The sequence below is a fragment of the Perna viridis genome, chromosome 12 (genome assembly GCF_037379345.1).
Source record: "Perna viridis isolate PV_CMFRI_1.1 ecotype Kerala chromosome 12, ASM3737934v1, whole genome shotgun sequence".
NCBI lineage: Eukaryota > Metazoa > Mollusca > Bivalvia > Mytilida > Mytilidae > Perna > Perna viridis.
Window position 1 is genome coordinate 36,160,536 of NC_142456.1, and position 17,055 is coordinate 36,177,590.

Sequence of the window (17,055 nt, forward strand, 5' to 3'; positions counted from 1 at the left end):
AAAAAATTCTGTGGTCCTATATTTGGCAGATTGCAAGTGGTGTACTCAGTAATTAAAAGCCCAGAGTAAATATTTTGCAGAATTCATTTTGACAATTTGTACACAGACCTCTAAAATATGTCAAAAATAGCACCCCTGTGATAATTAGTGGATTTATGGTATATTTGTTTTTTGAAAGATTTGTACCTCAGCCACACTCAGTATTAATCTCACCTCTTAATGCAATTTAGTTCAGTTTAACAGTAACAGCTTCACAGATTTACAATGAGTAGTGTTCATGCCCTTTGATTTTTTTCACATCCTGTATAACAGATCCTTTAAGCTAGGAAGTCATGCATGGTTAATCAGGAAACAGTTATAGGTCTGCGAAGGAGATTGAAACATATCAGAAGCACCACATACTGTACTCAAGTTTTATAAAAAAAAAGGTATATCTGTGAACAAACCAAATTTCATTATGTACATGAAAACATACACAAAAACCAAATCGACAGATTTACTGAAAAAAAAAAATCAAACACCTAAGAGTAAGATTCTCTATGTTCTCTTACCGGCAGACCCTGCCTTAAAGATGTCAGAGATTTCCTTACCTAGTCTTAAATTCTCTGTGGATGTTAAATTTGCCCAGCTTGCCACTATCCCTCCAACATAACAATCAGAATTTAGTTTCTCCATACTCCAATGGATTGCACCTTGCCGAACAACCTCAGTACTGCTTGAGTATGCTAGCTTCTATTCCTATTATATGTACACAAGCCCAAAGGGGGTGCAAACTTAATCGGCTGGGGGTAATGTTGACACCAATAGTCACAGATGATGAGTTTAGTAGTGCTTGTTGGTAGCAACCCCCCTTTTTGTATGGGCCTGGTACAGGACACATGGGCTCAAGACAATCGTATTTAATTGTCTAGTTCCAGAAGTGAGCAAGTTCTCAAATGATGACTGGAAAGTCTTCAGCAGGGTTCTATAATTCATGTCCGAAATGGAAAGCGGAAAGCAAAGACGAAGACCAATTTTGATTATGAGTAAGGGATTTTGAATTCTTTATTTGTTTATATATATTTTTTTCTTTTTTGGATGGTTAGTTGTAGATCACACCTACTACACTGAGCATTTTTTGTGTCATCTTGCAAAATTACATGTCTACATATATTTTCAATTAATTAATATTGTTTGAAATAATGTACAAATCAAATAACTTGTTTAAACTACATGTACTTCAAAAGAATTTGTAAATTATGTTCAAGGTAAAATTACAAACATTAATTTCAAGACAAAGGGAGATAATTGGCAGGAAAAGTCTTTCTGATGTTACAAGAAAAAAAGTCCAGTGATCAAAACTATCTCTTTGAAATATAACAGAATGACAGTTATGTTATAAATTTTTAAAGAATTCTATATACCTGTTTTTTTTTTTTAAATTAATGAAATATTGGAAATACGTATAAAATTTGGTAAAAAAATGCCCACATTTAGGCTCAATTATCTTAAAATAAAGTTAAGTAACCTAATGTTTTTTTACGTTTTCTAATTCTAAAAATTCTAAAATAAGTTCATTAAAAGTCATCTTTGAAAGAAAGATTAGGAAAACATACATAATAGAAATACAAAAATTCAAAACTTTTGTAGACCTTATCATAAGTACCATTTCATCATGTGGGAGTATTTTTCTGTCCATCAAAGTTTTCAAGATATTGGCAGAAAACTGCATCATTGTATGCATTATAAGAAGCATAAAAAAACAGGACTAGATCTCATAAAGAAATGGACAATGTTTTATTCGAAATAAAAATGTATGCAACACAATTAACAAGCACTATGAGAATGAAGTCTGTTTTGTCAGTATGCTTCATAGAATTTCGGTATATCCTTCCCAGTCAGTACAAATCTCTCTACACCGTCCTTGGTAATGCAAGCCATACGTATCACACCTCCACTAGATCCATCACGACTCATAGCCAAAGCAACAGCTAAAATTGAAAGAAATAAAAAAGATTAATCATAAGGTATTAAGCCAATCATACGTGTCTAAATATTGGATCTTTATGATAAAACTTTAAAAACATTTACAGAAAAAAATTTAAGTTATAATTCTAACCGGTTCTATGATCTTATGTTATTAGCTACCTATGTTAAACTCAAAGTTCAGTTTATGCATACATGTATGTCATATTCATTGGTATTTTGTCTTCTAAATAACTAATTGCAAAAAGGCAAAATATGTGTATAATTTAGTTTGAACAAAATAAAGCAATGACTAATCTAGACATTCAGTATTTATCTATAATCTTTGATCTAGAATTCCCTATATATGTATCTACATGTACTATGAAAGTAATATTGTTCATAGGGTACCAATTTTTGTCGTTTTAGTAGGTAGGCCAAACCAAGATATTTGGTTCCTAACGAAATGGTGAATCCCACTGATGTGTATACTGAAACCTCAAAATCACAAATTCATGAATCTACGAACTAGTGTTTCTTCCCTAAACCAGGAAAACTGGTATCCATGAATTAAATTACTTTCACAGTATTAGGCCAAAAGAAATGAGTTTATTGGACATGGCTGCCTTCTTTAACTGTTAAAAAAGAGAGAAAAGAGAAATAAAACCATGTACATTGTATTAAATATCACTGTATCACACCCAGTGTGAAATTCATCAAAAGCTACATACCACTTTCAAATCACTCCTTTAATAGGAGAGTTTTTCTTTTGCTGATAAGTTTGTACACAACATACACATGTATTTATGACCATATGCTCTAACACAGTTAACATCACTAAGCCTGTCATGCCAGAAAAGAAGAGGGTAAAAAGTAAGGTAACTAATATTAAATTCTCATGGAAAAAAACTTGCTAAATGCATGCTAAGTAGATACATTATGCCTGCTTAGAAACATTTGGCCCTTCCAAGTTAATGTCTTGGTTCTTGGCCCTTTTCTTTTTTTTTTTTTTAGGAAATCCAATAAGAAAGGAAGGCATCTTCTTATACCAATTTATTGCCTTAAAAGATGGATCTTTTAACATTGTTTACAATTTACTGATTGGAACATTTATTAACTGATGACTTAAAATACAATGTAAATTGCCCCTTTAATACAACAGGAGGTTTTAGCAACCATAATTTATACAGGGCAATTGCCCTGTATTAATTTAATACAGGGCACATGCCCTGTATTAATTCTGGCCCTGTATAAAAGTTAAACTTGTCCGCCATTTTGTTTGAAACAGACTATAGAATTTTGTTTGCCAAAACTGACTATAAATTTGCAGTGTTATGTGGAATAGACCATAACTATCGCTTTTATCCGAAATAGACTATAGTTTTACAATTTATTTAAAGGTTTGTACAGATAACTCCTGTTATTTTAAGTCATCAGTTAATAAAGGGATCATAAAATGGTTATTTTCATATTAATCCTGTATTATATCCTCGTGCAGTCGTATTGGGTTGAGATCACTTGTATTGGCCCGAGGCGAACCCAATACGACTGCACGAGGACATAATACAGGATTAATATGAAAATAACCATTTAATAACCCTATAGTATAATACCATCACTCACCTTCAGAAATGAACTTTAAACATTCTTCTTTAGACATGTTCTCTTTATAGTGAGAATCAACATATCCATATACATAAGTACTTCCAGAACCACCCGTGGCAAATGGTAATCTTGTCAACATTCCTCCCAATGGTACGCTGTAGATCTGTACAAAACACATGTAGTTACTGTAAGTGTTTGTAAGAATCAGGCAAAATTGGAAAGATCAGAAACATGCATGTCAAAACCCCACTGATCTGACAATATGATTTCCCTCAAGGATGCTTTCTCTATTTGAACAGACCATTGTTTGATCTGTGCATCACTGGCTTTGCTCAGAAATTTTTCAATAGAATCTTAGAAAAATGAGTTATCTGCCCTGGAAATGTTCATTTTCAGTACATTTCAATTAAATTGTAACTCAATGGTCCAGCATGACATGGAAATCTTGTCTGTTTTCCTTGATTCTAATGGTGCAAATAGTCAAATTACACTAACTAAAAGATGGGTTTTTTCATACCATGTATCACCTACCGCCTGTCTTACAGGGACTGACATTTAATATCCATTGCAGAAAACTAAGTCTCATGGTTTTTGGTAAATGTTTTTAAAATTATTCTTATCTGTGACTACAAATATGAATAAAAGTGTATACAATAATTTGCTAGAATAGAAATTTTAAAAAACAATTTTTAAAGTATAGTGACCACCATATCCTCTTTTGTGCATTTTTTATGACATGCCCAATTTTTTACCATGAAAAAAATGTGAAAATCCCTTAAATCCCTGAAAGGAGTACAACAAAAAATTGTCAAATTTGTCAAAATTTTCATCTACTTTTACTTTGTAAAATTACTGTAAAGAATACACAGATTCTCTTATTGATTTCATAGCTCCAAGTGACTATTTCATATTACAGTATTACATACCTGGCCACCATTAACCATGTCCCAGCCAGCCACCAGTATGCCAGCTGAAATACTATCTCTGTTCTGGTAGCATAATTCTTTAAATACATTAGCAGCTACTTTTACTTGAGGTTCCTCTCCATAATCCATTCTAAAAAGAAAGGATTGTATAATATATGCATACTGTTAACATAAATTTTCACAGTGGACAGAAAGGGGTGAAAAATAGTACCAATAAATTGTTAGCTGTATAGTAAGAATTTTAAATATGGTATATACAAAAAATGTACAAATGTGGATATCTTTATAAAGGACAAAGTAAACAACAACAAATAAATTATTTTATAAAACTACCTTGTAAATGAGTTTTTGTTGTACCAAGCTTGACTTGTACATATCCTTCTGATTTCAGTAACAACATCAAGTTGCACATGTTGTCATGCTAAGCATACTCCCACTCATACAGGAAGATGATATGGGACACAATCAAAAACAGCTTATAACACATTCCCCTTCTATACAAAGCCACACACCAATTTGAAAATCAATCCATCCACTGGGAGCCAAGATTTTTGTGATGCAAATTTTCGCTATCTTTCTATCTCCATTACCCCCCAAAAAAATGGCAGCCCCATAAAACAGAAGAGGATATCCAACAACACCCATATAAAACTATACATTTGAAATATACATATACATATACAATTTGAAACCAATCATCCATTGAGAGCTGAGATAATTGCAACAGAATTTGGATGGTAGGACAAGTTGACTCCAATATGCCATTCATTTGTTGAGTTTGAAGTATAAACAGATTAATGTGACTTATTTTTCCTACTGTAAATTTTCAAAAAAATATATTTCACTAATAATATACTCAGAACATCCTATTGTTACTTACTTGTAAAAGTTTAAATGGTAATTAACTATATCGGCAATAGCTTGTGTGTCTGCAGCTGATCCTGATCGACAACAGTAGATTCTGTCTGTAACTTTCGTCAGCTTATCTGTCACTCTGTTAGCTATGTAAGACCTTCAAAATTAATTGTAAAAACATTTCGAAATAAATTAAAACTGAAAACTAAAGAAAAATTTAAAAAATTTCACCATTTTATCTAATACACAGGCAGATATTGTTCACATGAAGTTCACTTTACATGGTGTAGATGTAAAAACTTCATATGTAATTCACATAAACCCTAAATTTTTATGAACTTCATGTGAAGTGTCACAAAATTAATTTGCTTGAATCAGATGAAAGTCATGCAAAATTCAAGTGAAAATCAAGAGAAAATATTTAGGTCCATACAATATGCCCACATAGGTACATGCAAGTATATCAGAATATTGCTTCATATAAAAGCAGCAGGTTTCAGTGAAAAGAAAATGAAATTTTTATGTTGAATTTATAGTATTTGGGGCTGCTGGGTGGCCTCATTCCCCTTCAGGTGGCCACTGCCCTCACTAGAGAAAATTTCCAATTCCCAATATTGGAATTTTATTTATTTGGATTTTTTGCATGTCCATGTCCGACATGGGTTTCCAATCCAGATCAGCATTGTAAATCAACAGGATGTTTACATCTAAAACACATTCTTGTCAAATTTGAAGGACATATGGCTTAGCGAAGACTGTGTTTATAAACAGAGACAGGTACATTGATCATTTGATGATTATTTTTTTTTAAATATAATTAAATGTATAATGTGTTATTTTACTTCATGGTGTACTTATTGTGGTATTTTTGTGCCTGATCATAGTTTGAAAATTCCCAATTCCAGGGGAAAATTCACAAATGAACTGACAGAGGACATATTTGAAAAAGTTCATCTCTGGAGAATTCATTAAAACTTCTAGAAGTCATCTGAAGTCCTAATTTTGAATCAAGATACTTTGTAAGTTCTTCCATAAATCCTCTATCATTATTACATAGTTACATGTGTGGACAGAGACCAACAGACAGACAGGAATTCCTACATTCACTCTTTGAAAAATTCATGTTTCCCATTTTAGCGTTCCTGCATCATTTAACATTTACACATGGTTTTGTGTTCGTTTAAACGCACAATATAAGCGTTATTTCCTTGATTCAACTTATATTTTCATATTTTCGCTATTATCAATTTACATATCTTCATTAATTCTATTTTATATTTTTTCTTTCGTCATTATTTGCTAATATCATTATTTTTCATCGTTCGTTTAAACGCATGCCAGGAGCGTTTGTTTATCGTGCGTTTAAATGCACATTAGAAGTATTTGTTTATCGTGCATTTGGTGAGCATTTAGCAAGCATGTGGGAAACCTAAATGTCTCAAGGAGTGTATATGTATCCTTTCAACTTTATTTGTAGGGGTATAAATATTTAACTTCTCAGCTATGGGTATATTGACAACAATTCATATCACACTAAACTGAAAAACTTCAAAGATTACAACTACACATTAAGTACTTAATATGGATTTAACTTGAACAAGTTTACCCAGTAGTAGTTCTTGAATCAGCACCAATGACAACACCTCCATCAAACTCAACAGCCATAATGGTTGTCTGAAAAAAGAAACAAAAACTAAAGAGTTCTCATGTGTAACATATACTTCACAAAAACTAAACAGTAGAAAGGAGAAATATCTCCTCCAACAGAATATACATGTATAATAAATACAACAAACAAAACTAAAGGAATTAGTGTTCGTACCTCTGTTTATTTACACTGGTTATCTGTATTACATTTTATATGCAGGGATTTAGCCAGGATTTTCAACCCATTAGTCACTTTTGCGTTAGACTAAATCTCAATACTGTTTTTTTCTTTTCGCGTCGCAAATTTATCAGCATGCATGTATATACATATACAGTCGACTCCACTTAATCGCATATCGCTTAATTGCATATTTCGGTTATTAGCATAATTTTCTCCTGCACAAAACCATTTCCTATTATTCTACTAGGGAAAAAATCGCTTATTTGCATAGGCCTTGGAGGTGCATTTCGGTTTATTGCATAGAGAATTTTGCCTCGTCCAGGTAAAGACAGGTTTTCCCAAATTCTATTTTAAGCCTTCGGGTCATAAATATGTCAATCATATTTATTGTTGTAAAAACTAGATTATCATCAATCAGGAGGTGTTAATAATGGATTAAAAAATCATGGACATAAAAGACAATATAAATGATTTCTAATTACATTAAAATAAACAAGCACCTAGGTGAACAATGACTTCTGACGACATGCCGAACATCACCTTATGATGTGGCTTGAGGTTCGGCTTGGGGTATTTTTTGTCCCTATTTAAATTCTTCCGACTACAAATGATTATCAATGTAAATTTAATTTTCTTTAATGAGCTGAACAGTTTTTAGTGAGCTTGGGTTACTAGGCATAAATATCATACAAAAATTAAAAGTCATTCATTCAGTACAATGTCTAATGAAATTCAACTACTCTAAGGTGCCCCATACTATCCACTCTTCATAGGAATACATCGAAGTCAATGACGCATATAATACACAACTATCAGTGTACAATGAACAGAGGAATAAAAACACACAGACCATTTCAAAAGCCCAAAAACTGCAAACATTGATGCATAATTTTTACTGGCAAATAGGCTATGCAATTGAGTGGAATCTACTGTACTTATAACAACTATATTATAAATAATAACATGTTTATTTCTATTTCAGCACTGGTATATAAATAACAGATAATTCATGTTAATAAAAAATATATAACAACATACAGTTTCTACATTAGCAACTATTCATGAATAAAAAATGCAAAAAAATACTTTGTTACTGTGTCATACATATCATGTGTGTAAAAATCTAAAAATTATATACATCAGCTACTATTGTTGGCATGTGTCTTAGAATCTAAAGCACTGTTTACTTGATCAGAAATGCATAAACCTCCTGTCCTTAGCCATGCACCACAAAGTGAAAGCCCATGCTTCATGGATTTGGTCTGAACTGCCCGTTTATGATCAGCAGTGTTGATGTGCTTCTGTATATTATCTATTAGGAATGTGTTGCTTCCGATAGAAAATGTATTGGTAAGTCCAGCATCTTGGCAGTCACGGCAGTACATCGCCCCATCTTTGTAGTATATGCATGGAAATATCTTTGACCACTCTGGTTTAAATTTTGACTTTAATTGTCGATCACTGCTACTCTTTGTAGTAGTTGACTTATTTTTAGACTTTTGACCTTTAGGTACGTTGTCATGTGACGACGAACTAAAATAGTTCGTAATGGCAGACATAGTTGCAATTCGAACTGTGATTGAAAAATCCAAACATCTTTCCATTTTAAATATATACGATGACACTTTGAGTACTTTGAGAACATGTCACAGCTCAACAAACAAATCATTACCGTTAATTAATTTGTTAATTAATTTGTTTGTCGGGATAATTAGCCTTAACCAGGAGATCAAGCAAGGTGTGATCGGAGGTGCAATCAAAACATTGGTCATGATTGTTTATTGTAAAACCCTAATTGGCTTGGGAAAGGTAATAAAGTTGTCAATTATGGGGTCATGGGAACATCAGAGGCTTTTTTACCGATATTTTTTTTTGGGGGAGTGAAATATCAAGTGACGAATTGTGCACGAGAAAAATTCGCCACTTTCGAAAATCATTCGTCAATGGCAAAAATGGCGAGCGCTAGCTAAATCACTGTCCTTAACCAGGTGATCAAGCAAGGTGTGATCAAAGGTGATGCAATTTAAACATTGGTCATGATTGTTTATTGTAAAACCCTAATTGGCTTGGGAAAGGTAATAAAGTTGTCAATTATGGGGTCATGGGAACATAAAAGGTTTTTTACCGATATTTTTTTTTTGGGGGGGGGGGCGAAACATCAAGTGACGAATCGTGCACGAGAAAAATTCGCCACTTTCGAAAATCATTCGTCAATGGCGAAAATGGCAAGCGCTAGCTAAATCACTGATATGTCTGTACATGCCATCCAAGTAAGTTTAGGGCAGAAGGATGTTAAATTGGGAAGTTCTAATAATGTACATGTATCATTTAAAATAATTTAAAAAAAAACAACAAATTTAAGAACAAATGGCAATAGCATGTCTAATGTTCACTAAAATGACTGAGTAAATAAATTCAATCTATCGTCTTTTACTCACTCATGAACTTTTAAAAAAATATTTCATCATCATAGAAGCTGGTTGAAATTAACTACAAAACTTTTAGTGTACCCAGTTTTTAAAAGCTTTTTAAAATGGCTACAAATGCAAGTCAATTGATGTGCAGAATTATAAGCTGTACATATAGATATTGATAAAGAGTAATCATGGGAACCAAGGTTATAGCGGTAATCAAAAGAATGTAATCCAGGGACAAAGACCAGACATGGAAAACAGACATACACAACAAAGAACATAAAGTAACTAAAATCATACATACAAAGTAACAAAGTAAATGAGCAACTCGGACTCCACTAAAAACTGAGAGCATGGACCAGGTGCACCGGTAGGGTAAGCATCCTCTGCTTTTTTAGAAACACCCGCCAAGTTGCTCATAAAAAGTCAAGTCCGGGGTAGACAAATGAGGAAAGGAAAACTATGACCCGTTGAATAAATCAGTTTTCATGGTGCTGATGGATACACCATAACGATCCACGAGTTCATGATAACGACCATAAAACTTCTGTAGTGATGACTTCAATCTTGTAGCAACATAACCCTGTTCCAGAAGCCTATTTGTTAGAGTTCTAGCGCAATACAAAAAGTCTGCGTAGTTTCAGCAAGCTCTGGCATAACATATGAGTTGTGATATGAATACTACATATGCAGGAGCCTAAGGGATGTTGCCACAGATGAAAGGAAAGTTGACAATTCTGAATGAAAGGTCATCACATTTATAAAAATGTGATATACTTCAATCAACAAAACATGGCAGTGTTCTGAGATTTTTTCAGAAGTTAGTTTTATACAGCTTTTACTGGACAAATACCAAATGTCCCTGGTCTTAAAAAATTTCTCTACTAACTCTAGTGCCGAATCCCCAAAAAAAGGATTATCTTCACAAGCACTTCTTTCTGTCAATGATTGAGCTTAACTATCCACACGTACCCACCGAAAAGTACGTGCATTTGGACAGCAAAGCCCTGTCATTGTCAGAAACAAGGGATTATCTTTCACTTTCAGCCTCTCTATTTTTCTGGACGTTTGAAAATGTCGTCAAATTACATGGTATTTTCATTTAGACAATACTTAAAAGTAATTACCCCAGTTTCATGTTCTGCATTCATCCAGTCAGGAGTTTCTGGGCAAAAAATGCCGGTAGAATGAAAGTTGCTGGTCATCGTTGCCATTTTCAAGTTCAAAACATGGGAGGTTACTCTTCTTTACTTTAGCTAAACACCAATCAATGTATTTAACAACAACGCACCATAATGGTTACTTGCCTTGAACATTTTCCAATACAGCAAATTCTTTAAAGTTATGGTGAATATAATATACTAATACTTTTCAAGTTATAATTCAGTTAGGGTGAAGTTCATATTCTCCATCTTTTTTCTTTTCTTGAAAAGACAAAGAACAAAATTATCATCATATTAATTGTGTGAAAAATATTAAACAGTGTGAAAGTTTTTAAGAGTTCCTGACAAATAAAACAATTGATTTTTTTTAAAAAGAAATATCAAGTTGTGAAAAGAGTGATAATGCTGAAATTTTTGTTGTAACCTTTTTAAAACAGTTTTGAAACTAGAATGAGCATGCACAATTAAAACACATGGGCTTGATTTTATGTTTAATGTAAATTTGCAGTTTTAAAACTATCCTAGATTGCAGTATGAAGTATAGTGTTTTAGAAATTGCAGGAAAATTGTATGTCAAAAGTGTTTCGTTCATGAGTGTATGGCTATGGATAGTAAATCGTTCATGAGTGTATGGCTATGGATAGTAAATCGTTCATGAATGTATGGCTATGGATAGTAAAATGAGTGTATGGCTATGGATAGTAAAATGAGTGTATGGCTATGGATAGTAAATCGTTCATGAGTGTATGGCTATGGATAGTAAAATGAGTGTATGGCTATGGATAGTAAATCGTTCATGAGTGTATGGCTATGGATAGTAAAATGAGTGTATGGCTATGGATAGTAAAATGAGTGTATGGCTATGGATAGTAAATCGTTCATGAGTGTATGGCTATGGATAGTAAAATGAGTGTATGGCTATGGATCGTTCATGAGTGTATGGCTATGGATAGTAAAATGAGTGTATGGCTATGGATAGTAAAATGAGTGTATGGCTATGGATAGTATATCGTTCATGAGTGTATGGCTATGGATAGTAAATCGTTCATGAGTGTATGGCTATGGATATTAAATCGTTCATGAGTGTATGGCTATGGATAGTAAATTGAGTGTATGGCTATGGATAGTAAAATGAGTGTATGGCTATGGATAGTAAATTGAGTGTATGGCTATGGATAGTAAAATGAGCGTATGGCTATGGATAGTAAAATGAGTGTATGGCTATGGATAGTAAATCGTTCATGAGTGTATGGCTATGGATAGTAAATCGTTCATGAGTGTATGGCTATGGATAGTAAATCGTTCATGAGTGTATGGCTATGGATAGTAAATTGAGTGTATGGCTATGGATAGTAAAATGAGTGTATGGCTATGGATAGTAAAATGAGTGTATGGCTATGGATAGTAAATCGTTCATGAGTGTATGGCTATGGATAGTAAATCGTTCATGAGTGTATGGCTATGGATAGTAAATCGTTCATGAGTGTATGGCTATGGATAGTAAATCGTTCATGAGTGTATGGCTATGGATAGTAAATTGAGTGTATGGCTATGGATAGTAAAATGAGTGTATGGCTATGGATAGTAAATTGAGTGTATGGCTATGGATAGTAAAATGAGTGTATGGCTATGGATAGTAAAATGAGTGTATGGCTATGGATAGTAAATTGTTCATGAGTGTATGGCTATGGATAGTAAATCGTTCATGAGTGTATGGCTATGGATAGTAAATCGTTCATGAGTGTATGGCTATGGATAGTAAATCGTTCATGAGTAAAAGGCAAAAATCGTTAAAATGTCATTTAGTAGAATTATAGACAATTTAATGAACTCAATACCCCGTTAATTAAAATAACTTAAATACTTAACTTGAAAACATAAGCAGATGCAACATATCTTCTCAGAAACAGTTTTGCATTTTTTTAAATTGTCTTTTATTTGACTGAACATAATTCAATAAAACTCTGAAAAAAGACCTCTTGCATTGTTAGAATACTTTCAATGCACAATCTTATGTATGTTTAATGGCTTACATTTATTGTTGGTTTTACTAGAAAAAGATAAATGGATATGCATGGTTCTCAAATAACATTTTCGAACTTTGAAATGATCCTCGTGTGATTATCTACATACGTACATGTAGAGCCAGCTTCCATAATATTTCCCAAATAAAATCGAACCAAATTTCCAGATTTAATAATGTACTCTTAATCAGTAAAATCAAAATGTCAAGAAACATATATATCTGTTGTATTAATTTTTTAGATGGTTCCATTTATCGTGAAATACGATGCCTGTTTCCAATCCGTGCTGCTTAATTACCTCACGAAAAATGCAGCAAGTACATTAAATTTCAGTATAGCGGTTGTATACTACCCTCCATGGTTCTTGGTATTAATTTCATCATTAAAAATTAAGCTATAATTCTAACATAATTTGAGGTGCAACACTTGCATCTACACAGATAGATGCACAAATGAAATATGTTATGATGCATAAAAAGGCAGATTTATAATTACGATTACAAAATTCTATCTATAACAAGAATCTTCAACAACGGAAGAAATACCGATTCAATTTGGAAATCAAATTTTGTTTTAATTACTCAATCAAGAATTTTTTTAACGATTGATATTTCAATTATTGCTGAGAGTAAAATAAATTTACCTGCATATGTATATAATTGGACAGCTTTCAATTTTGTTTACCAGTATTAAATAAAATTTCAGAAATCAAAGAAATTTGTGCTTTTGTTTAATTTCTGAATAAAAAAGGTCTTAAATTAATATTTTTCTTCAAAGTTTAATTTCTGACCGGCTGTAACAAGAATTGGAGCCAACTTATGCACGTGCTGTTCATAGAGATGAAGCCAGCCGAAGATTAAACCCAATTATGGCTAATGAATACACTCGTAAGCAATTAATTGAGAATCAGATTAATGTAGAATTGACTTTATTTTGTGTGAATGTATACGTAGATTCCACTTCTTTTAATGTTGAGATGGGTGCATACCTGTTAAACCTCCTACATTTGGAGGGAGACTTCTACATTTTAAGCTTTGTCTAAAAAAAAAGTGTGTGTCTCTTGGGTGAGAGGCTATAAAAACTCCCTCATTGAAAGATTTCTCACACATTACTGTAAACGTTCCAATTTTCGAGGTTGCTAATATTCGCGGATTCTGTCAAGTGAACATATTTGTGGGTATCAATTTTGCGGAATCAAAAAAAATAAAATATGGCTATCTTTATATAGTGTTGAAAATCAATTTTATCATTTTTTTTTAATGATAACAAACTTTTTGTGATACAGTACGTTTATATAGTACATTGTATCTTAGCTCGATCTCAAATTAGCCCAGGTAATAAATCTCTGAACTTTCCTAAGTCCAATGTGGCGAAAAATCATCACACCTACCCATGAAAGAGTAATCAAGATTCCAGCGGAAATCAAAAGAATGTAATCCAGGGACAAAGAAAAGACATGGAAAACAGACAAACACAACAAGGAACATAAAGTAACTAAACAATACATACAAAGTAATAAAAGTAAATGAGCAAGGTGCTGAAAAGATGTTGCCACAGACGAAAGGAAAGTTGACAATTCTAAATGAACAGTCATCACGTTTGTCGTAAAGTTTGGTCAGTAGTTTTACTTTGCCATCGATCTCTAAGTGTAGGTCAAGATTTGAGGCTGACTTCTTTGGGGTAGATGCGATGCATAAAATCCCCGAAATTTCACGATAACATGTCGTATATATATATATGACATGTTGTCGTTAAACAATCGTAGCCCAAAGAACTTGAGATAAAGAATACTACAGACACTGTGAAGTCAGCCTCAAATCTTGACTTATATATATAGCAAAAAACAAAGATTAAAGGATCTAGCTAAATGATGTTCTTTCGTTTGGATCAGATCAGCTATAAACTCAGCCTCATAAGAGTGAAGGAATAGGTCAGCACGTAGAGGAGCACAATTTGTTCCCACTGGAATGCCTACCGTTTGTTGAAAAACACGTCCACCACACTGGACAAATATGTTATCGATAAAAAATTGCAGCGAGTTGAATTTAGGTTACAGACCACCAATTCAACCAATGAGCATTTGGAACGTACGCAAAAATAGTCCTACGCAGAAATTACCCCTGTTCCTCATAGTGCTGTGAAAAAAGTTCTCATCTTATTTAAAACATTTAAACGGTTTCTGAAAGGAAAAACATTTCTGTACATTTTATAGGTGCATTTTGCTTCTTGTGATGTGAAGCCTAATCTCCATAATGATTTTTAAGTATACCCCTATCTTTTGAAAACACTGGGATTTCCCATGCTATTTATAGACCCTTCACTTCCGGTGACCAGTACTGCACTACAAGTCTGCTAACCCCACATGCCATTCTGAGGATTGTGAGCTGACATATGTAGAATCATGCTGATATATAGTCCTCTGCAGGTTAAAGTTAAGGTAAAGTCCAGAGAAGCCATTGAATATTGTGAAATTAGCATAGAAGCCTATGGAAAGTGGAATTAGTGGTTTTTAGCCTGAAGACATATTCTGTATATTTGGAAGATGATTTGGAATTATTTTTTACAAAACGTGAGGAATCTCTACCAAGAACTATATCTGTATCTAGGTATATCATCTTCTTTTGCAGAAACAACGATGTATATATATGTTTTTAAGTCGGGATTTTAACCGAGTATGGGGAATAGAAGTACATTGTAAACAGTGTTGAAAAATCATAGGTTTTATGGTTTTGTATTCTGATAATAATCTTGAATTGTGGGTCTCCAGAAGATCTTTCGAATTTTCAGGATCCATGCACATTGAATTAATACCACTACGAGAGTAACAAGTGTCGTGGAAGAACTGAAGACCCTCTTTGACAACTGTGAGTATAGAAGTTAAAGTTTTGAAAGGTTTAGTAGTACATTTTGCACATTCAGCTATGCAACATTGTTTGTATGGATTTTTGTGGAGTTTGGGAATCCAGTACATAAACGGTAAATCACAATCATCGTTTTTGGTAGACATACCAAAAGAGGATAGCGTAGATTTATGGTTTTCCACTATCTCTTCTTTGGAGAGTGTAGCGGCAGTATAGGTCTTATCACTGCTATTATTTTCTACGTCTACTTCTGATAATTAACTGATATTTGGATACATATGCAAACGTTTTGCAGACAAAAACAATTTTGTTTTGGGCTTTGTCTGCTGGTATGACAACATATTTGTCATGTATAGCAGACAATGTTTTTGCTACCATACATCGCGTTTGAAAACTGATGTCGCATTGACACTCATTGACCCCCATAAAACTTTCATTCGTTTCAAAATTAAAGACCTCACAGCCTTTGCCCACTCTGACAAGGAATCAATGTCTTCTTGTTCTCTACTTTATTGCGTAATCATCCACACGGCATCCATAAGAACTCCTAAGTTATTATTCCAATTTATGTAGCGTGGTTCACGGTACTTGGGACCTTAAGAAAGGTTAGAAAGGACCTTAGGCAGAGATTCGTTTTCGATGATGCTTAATCCCCTGTAATGACGCGACCTGAAGGAGCATCCTTAATTTTTAGCATATAAACGAAGTACAATAAACATATTGTGTACTTTTGTTTTAATTATCGATGTATTTCACAGTTTCAATGTGACAATAATGAGTTTTTTATTAAAAGGTGAATATTCAAAATTTCACATTTTCTTCCATTTCACTGGTAATTGTCATTTTTTTAAATACCGTACCTCAAACAAGCTTTTGTATATTCATGTACAATTATATAGCCTCTTAGCTTTCTAATGAGCCCAAGTAATGAATATTTGAACTTTTCAATGTCCAATTTTTACAAGTAGGTGAAAAATTGCCACCCCTACCCATGAAAAAATACCTCAACATGAACCAAAATGTTAATTTTTAGCATATAATCGATGTTATCAAATTTATGCAACTTTTTTGGGGAAAATAAAAACAAAAAAACAACATTTTATTTCATAAATTCTGACTACAACAATCGCTAAAACTCATCAAAAGAACCTCAGGTATTACCAGAAATTGTGATAAAACTAAACTGAAAATAGCTTAACACCATTTTTATTGAAGCATAAATACTATAGTGATTTTGACATTAAAAAATATGTCCATTCAAGCGAATTTTCCCTGGGATAGGAGTACATTTTTTTTCCATTTTAATCCCAAATCCTATGTATTACCTCAACTTTCTTGATACCATTGTTAAGCTGAGACAATGGGCTACATGTTGATACCTATATCTGTTTAGTTTCCTTACACATGCAGTTCAAGGAAGATTTAGACTTTCAAA

The 17,055-nt window shown here is 33.1% G+C and overlaps 1 protein-coding gene across 1 annotated transcript; it reads right to left on the reverse strand.

Annotated features, from left to right (window-relative positions):
- Positions 1-1,757: 1,757 nt before the first annotated feature.
- Positions 1,758-10,829, reverse strand: LOC148602138 (proteasome subunit beta type-6-like). Its single transcript, XM_088556930.1, has 6 exons — positions 10,700-10,829; positions 6,937-7,004; positions 5,356-5,487; positions 4,476-4,605; positions 3,568-3,712; positions 1,758-1,970 (listed from the first exon to the last, which is right to left on the reverse strand). The coding sequence occupies exons 1-6, from the start codon at positions 10,784-10,786 to the stop codon at positions 1,840-1,842; spliced, it is 693 nt and encodes a 230-aa protein (XP_088413056.1). The 5' UTR covers positions 10,787-10,829; the 3' UTR covers positions 1,758-1,839.
- Between the last annotated feature and the right edge of the window lie 6,226 nt (positions 10,830-17,055).